General features: G+C 41.2%; 1 protein-coding gene across 5 annotated transcripts in view; it reads left to right on the top strand.

Moving 5' to 3' along the window:
* The window catches only part of rabep1 (rabaptin, RAB GTPase binding effector protein 1), a 106,772-nt gene that overhangs the window by 16,118 nt on the left and 84,421 nt on the right, over positions 1 to 6,233 (top strand). For 4 of the 5 annotated variants that reach the window (XM_043718846.1, XM_043718845.1, XM_043718843.1 and 1 more), the window contains exon 2: positions 1,899 to 2,030. In XM_043718846.1, the coding sequence (XP_043574781.1) occupies positions 1,899 to 2,030 (132 nt within the window). Of the gene's footprint in view, positions 1 to 1,754; positions 1,807 to 1,898; positions 2,031 to 6,233 lie in introns of those variants that run through there. The other variant, XM_043718844.1, reaches the window with a different exon arrangement.

The following is a 6,233-nucleotide window of genomic DNA, read 5'->3' as shown; positions in this document are numbered from 1 at the left end:
AATCCTCCAACCCTGGCAACATCCTTGCACATCTTTTCTGAACCCTTTCAAGTTTCACATCATCTTTCCAATAGGAAGACCAGAATTGCATGCAATATTCCAACAGTGGCCTAACTAATGTCCTGTACAAGCACAACATGACCTCCCAACTCCTGTACTCAGTACTCTGACCAATAAAGGAAAGCATACCAAACACCACCTTCACTATCCTGTCTACCTGCAACTCCACTTTAAATGAGCTATGAACCTGCACTCCAAGATCTCTTTGTTCAGCTACACTCCCTAGGACATTACCATTAAATGTATAATTTCTGCTAAGATTTGCTTTCCCAAAATGCAGCACCTCGCATTTATCTGAATTAAACTCCATCTGCCACTTTTCAGCCCATTACAACAAGATCCTGTTGTAATCTGAGGATGTTGGACACCTCCAATTTTGGTGTCATCTGCAAACTTATTAACTATACCTCCTATGTTCACATCCAAATCATTTATGTGAATGACAAAAAGTAGAGGACCCAGCACCGATCACTTTGTTTATTTGCAGATACATTCTATTTTCTTAAAAGATGTACACAATTTGTAGTCACAGTCACTGTGGCATTTTTATAAATTCATGCTTTTGGAATAAGGCCAACCTGGTTTAAAACTCGGAGGCAGTTTCTGAATGAGGCCTCACATCTACGGTCCAGTGTTTGACCCGAGATGCCCCCTTTTGTATGTCTGCCTGACTGAAGTTTGGAAACTTAGGCAGACACTGATAACCTTTGATTATCTCGGGGCAGTGACTTGAAACAGATTCTGAATTTGCACCTTAATCAATCTAAACTTGCATCTCCTTTCTAACAGAGTTCTCCATCAGCCATTTTAGGTTTGTTCACTCCATTTACACCAATTGTATGATCCTTTGATCTGTCTGCCTATGATCTCTGTTAAAAATCATCCAACACCAGGTTGTAGTCCTATAGGTTTATTTGGAAGCACTAGCTTTTGGAGCACTGCTGCATGAGGTGCTCCTTCAGCAACCACGTGATAAAGGAGCAGTGCTCCGAAAGCTAGTGCTTCCAATTAAACCTGTTGGACTATAACCTCGTGTTGTGTTTTTGACACTATCCACTATACCAACAATTTTGGTTTCATCCTTTGGTGTCAACTTACCAACATACCTCTTATGTTCTCATCCATATCGTTTAAATGAGTAAATTGAATAATAACAAATGACAGTGGACCCAGCACCAATCCTTTTCCTTCAAGTAAGCATAGCGACATCTATCTCACCACCAACCTCCTTCCCTGCTAAAGTCACATGGATCCTCTAACCATGCTCTGGCCCCTCCGAGTGTCATTTCTCCTTTCACCCTCCTGTTTAGTATCATTATCTCCACTGTGCTCATATTTCAGACTAGCCTCGGGCATAAAGGAAAATTAAATTACGTCAATACTTTTATATCAGACAGAAACTTTGGGAGCTTTTGCAGAGCTTAAATACAATGTTTCCTCCTTTCATAAAACCAGAAAAAAAAATTGGTAGTTGCGTATTTGGTTCGAAAGGATCGATTTCACTTCCATAGGGTTTTTTTTAACATTATGAAATGATTATTTGAAATGGTTTTTATTTAGTTTCCACCATAGGGCACTTGCTAAAACCATTTCTGATCACTGTTCTAGTCGTTGAGTTGTACATCTGTGGATTATAACCTGGCTAAATATATCTTCATTGGAAGTGAACTCATTCTGACCATTCCGGTTTTCTTCTGATATTTTTGAGAATGGTCACATTCCACCTGTTTCAGCAGAACTGGTTTTGTAAGTGTTGATGTGTTGGAATTGGCTTGCTGCATGGTTCAACCAGTCGTTCGTGATGTCTTGTTTATCTGGCCATCCTGTTTGTCTTCCAGTCGCAAAACTTCGGCAGCGCTTAGCTGAGTTGGAAAAGGCCGAGGCTGATTTCTTGCGAACAAAGCAGCAGTTGGAATTCGAGTTTAACCAGAAGAGGGCAAAATTCAAGGAGCTGTACCTCGCAAAAGAAGGTTAGAAGTTACTTCTATATTGACAAATGATTTGCACATTCCCCCTGGTGAATTAACCAGGATTCGAAATTGCTCCTAATGAAAGGTTTGGATGTGGCAATGTTGAGGAACAGATACTGTTTGTCACTTAAAAGAATCAGCTTTTGAGAACTGTGTGAAGTTAAGAATTAGATGTCAACTAAAAAGGTGCTAAATTTACTTAATGATTCCTGGTTTGTATTTTTGTCTTTTTAAAGGTTGGTACTTCATATGATTAGATAAAAACCATGACTGCAAATGCTGAAAACCAGATTCTAGATTCTGTGTTGCTGGAAAAGCACAGCAGTTCAGGCAGCATCCGAGGAGCAGGAAAATCGACGTTTCGGGCAAAAGCCCTTAATCAGGAAACATCAGGATGTTTCCTGATGATGGGCTTTTGCCCGAAACGTTGATTTTCCTGCTCCACGGATGCTGCCTGCACTTCATATGATTAGAAACAGATTGGTGTTTTCCTCTTAACTTCTAGAAACAACTTGGAAAAGGCAGGAAGGGTGTTATTCCACAGGGAGTGGAGGAGCAGTGGCACCAGCCTGTATATCTGCATAATCGCTGAAGGTGGCAGGACAGGTTGAAAGTTTGCTTAATAAAGCATACAACATGCTCCGTTTTATTACTAGGTATATGGAGTATAACAGCAAGAAAGTTGTACAAAACACTTATTTAATCTGGACTGGAATATTGCATCCAGTTCAGTGCACAACACTTTAAGATAGCGTTAAAAAGGGATGCAGTAAAGAATCACAAAAAGGCTTTTAGGGAGAGGAAATTTGGTTATGCAGATAGGTTGGAAAGGTAGATCGATTGGAAAGAGAAAGTTGAGAGATTTTGTCAAGGTTTTTGAAATGATATGGGATCTGGACAGAGTAGTTGAAGGATCAAGAACGAGGGGACAGAGATTTAAGGCAAAAGAAGCAATGATGACATGAGGCAAATGTTTTTCATACTGAGTCATTCAGGTCTGGAATAGACTACCTAAGTGTGTGGTGTCAGTGGATTCAATCTTGGCACTCAGAGGAATGCTTACTTGAAAAAGAAGACTGCAAGGCTGTAGGGAGAATGCAGAGTGTTTCGCTAGGTTCATTTGCTCGTATGGAGTTGATGCGGGCATGACAGATTGAATAGCCTCCCTCTGTGCTGTATTAATTCTGAAATTCTGAATTTGAGGCACAGTGTTAGTTTTGGAGTGGATGGAATGACAGTGTAGTTTGTAGTTTTGCTTCTATCTCAGATGGATTTTGTCATCTGAAAAATTACAAACACAGTAAACTTTTTATTAGGATTGAATAATATGAGGGTATTTGATGAACGTAAAATTTTAAAAATAGAGCAGATGAAGCACAAAGGAAGACCAGATGAGTTGATGCAAATGGAAAATATATTATTTGAAATGAGCTGATCTCCCTGAGCTCTCCATAAAAGGGAGTCAAAATCAAGCATTTTCAGACAAATTGGGATTAGATGAAATTTGTCTATGCAAGCATCTCGTGCTTTGTTTATTTCATTCTGTCTAGCCGGGAAATGTCTGGATGTTTGCAGATGAGTAATTTTTTAAAACTTTATGATTTGATGCAGAGCTGGGCTGAGGAGTGGCAGATGGAGTTCAACCCTGCCAAGTGTGAGGTTATCCATTTTGGAAAAACAAATAAGAATGCGGATTACAGGGTTAACGGTAGGGTTCTTAGTAAGTTGGAGGAACAGAGGGATCTTGGGGTCTATGTTCATCCCAGGAGGAGGCATGGGCGGCCGTGGCTGACGAGGGAAGTTAAGAAACATATAAAGTTAAAAGAGAAAAGGGAGAACATAGCAAAGATAATTAGGAAAACTGAGGACTGGGAAGCTTTTAAAGAGCAACAGAGGATTACTAAGAAGGAAATACGCAGAGGAAAAATGAGATATGAAGGTTAACTGGCCAATAATGAGTGGTGGGGGCATGGAATGCGCTGCCTGTGGGAGTGGTAGAGTCAGAATCTTTGGTGACCTTTAAGCGGCAATTGGATAGGTACATGGATGGGTGCTTAAGCTAGGACAAATGTAGGCCGAAGGGCCTGTTCTGTGCTGTATTGTTTTATGTTCTATGTTCTAACTTCAACTTATTCAAACTTCTGATTATTTTTTACTTGTACCAATTCCTCTGCTTTCCAATCTACATCAGATCTCGTTCGAACATCACCTCATCTATAATTGCATTTATGAGTTGAACTCCAGCTCTACAACACTCTGCACTATTTCCACCCTGGCCTTTGTGACCTCTGAGTTTGTTTATCCCGTCATTGGCAGGTATAGCTGTAGTTACATAAACCCTAAATTCTGAAATTATCTATCTCTAACTTCGTATGAAAAAAAAGAGTTCTTAAAGCCTCCTACTTTGACCAAAAGCTGTCTTAATATCATTGTGCTAAATTGTGTTTGAAAACATTCTATAAAGTGCTTTGAGATTACTACTTAAATGTGCTGTATAAAAGCCAGATGTTGATGACTGTAGCCTAATGTCTCAACGTCAGCTGTTAATGTTGAAATTAGGCGGCACGATGGCACAGTGGTTAGCACTGCTGCCTCACAGCACCAGGGACCTGGGTTCAAATCCCACCTTAGGCGACTCTCTGTGTGGAGTTTGCACATTCTCCCCCTGTCTGCGTGGGTTTCCTCCGGGTGCTCCGGTTTCCTCCCACAGTCACAAAGATGTGCAGGTTCCGTGAATTGGCCATGTTAAATTGCCCATAGTGTTAGGTGAAGGGGTAAATGTAGGGGAATGGGTCTGGGTGGGTTACACTTCAGCAGGTCGGTGTGGACTTGATGGGCCGAAGGGCCTGTTTCCACACTGTAAGTAATCTAATCTAAATTACAACATTTGGTCCAACCTGTCTTTGCTGACCCGATATCCTAACCTAATCTAGTCTCATTTGCCAGCACCTGGCCCATATCCCTCTACACCCTTCCAATTCATGTACCCATCCAGATGCCTTTTAAATGTTGTAATTGTACCACTTCCCCTGTCAGTTCATTTCATACACTCAGCATCCTCTGTGTGAAAACATTGTCCCTTAGGTCCTTTTTAAATTTTTCCCCTCTCACCCTAAATCTATGCTGTCTAATTCAGGGAAACGACCTTGTCTATTTACCCTATCCATGCCCCTCATAATTTTATTAACCTCAGCCTCCGACACTCCAGGGAAAACAGCCCCAGCCTATTCAGCCTCTCCCTGTAGCACAAATCCTCCAACCCGGGCAGCATCCTTGTAAATCTTTTCTGACCCTTTCAAGTTTCATAATGTCCTTCAGACAGGAGAGAGACCAGAATTGCACACAATATTCCAAAAGTGGCCTAACCAATGTCCTGTACAGCCAAAACATGATCTCCCAACTCCGGTACTCGATGCTCTGATCAGTAAAGGAAAGCATACCAAATGTCACCTTCTCTGTCCTATCTACTTGCGCCTCTGCTTTCAAGAAACTATGAACCTGCACTCCAAGGTCTCTTTGTTCAGCAACACTCCCCAGGACCTTACCATTAAGTGTATAAGTCCAGCCCTGATTTGCCTTTCCAAATGCAGCACCTCCCACTTATCTAAATTAAACGCCATCTGCCACTTCTCAGCCCATTGACCCAACAGATCAAGATCCTGTCGTACTCTGAGGTAACCTACCTCGCTGTCCACTTCACCTCCAATTTTGGTGTCACCTGCAAACTTACTAACTACACTCCTATGTTCACATCCAAATCATTTGTGTGAATGAGGAAAAACAGTGGACTCAGCACTGATCCTTGTGGCGCAGCACTGATCACAGGCCTCCAATCTGAAAAGCAACCCTCCACCACCACCTTCTGTCTTCTACCTTCAAACTTAAAAATTACACAACACCAAGTTGCAGATACATTCTATTTTCCTCAAAAAGCACACAACCTGCAGGCAATCAATCCACACAACATTTTATAAATTCCTACTTTGGAATTAGAGCCAGTCTGATTAAGATTGGAATACAGACAGACTCCAACCTCACACCTTTAATGCATTGTCTGAGCTGAGAGGTCACCTTTTTTAATACAACCCTATGTTATCTTGAGAATGTGACTTCGAAGAAGTTCTGGGATTGAACATATTAATGAACCAAAACCTGCAATCCACTCTAAAAGATGAAAGACTTAACAGCAATCTAGGTTTGTTC

The sequence above is a fragment of the Chiloscyllium plagiosum genome, chromosome 28, assembly GCF_004010195.1.
Source record: "Chiloscyllium plagiosum isolate BGI_BamShark_2017 chromosome 28, ASM401019v2, whole genome shotgun sequence".
In the NCBI taxonomy this organism is placed as follows: Eukaryota; Metazoa; Chordata; class Chondrichthyes; order Orectolobiformes; family Hemiscylliidae; genus Chiloscyllium; species Chiloscyllium plagiosum.
The sequence above is the reverse complement of the archived record's forward strand: the minus strand, read 5'-3'. Positions and strand labels throughout refer to the sequence as shown.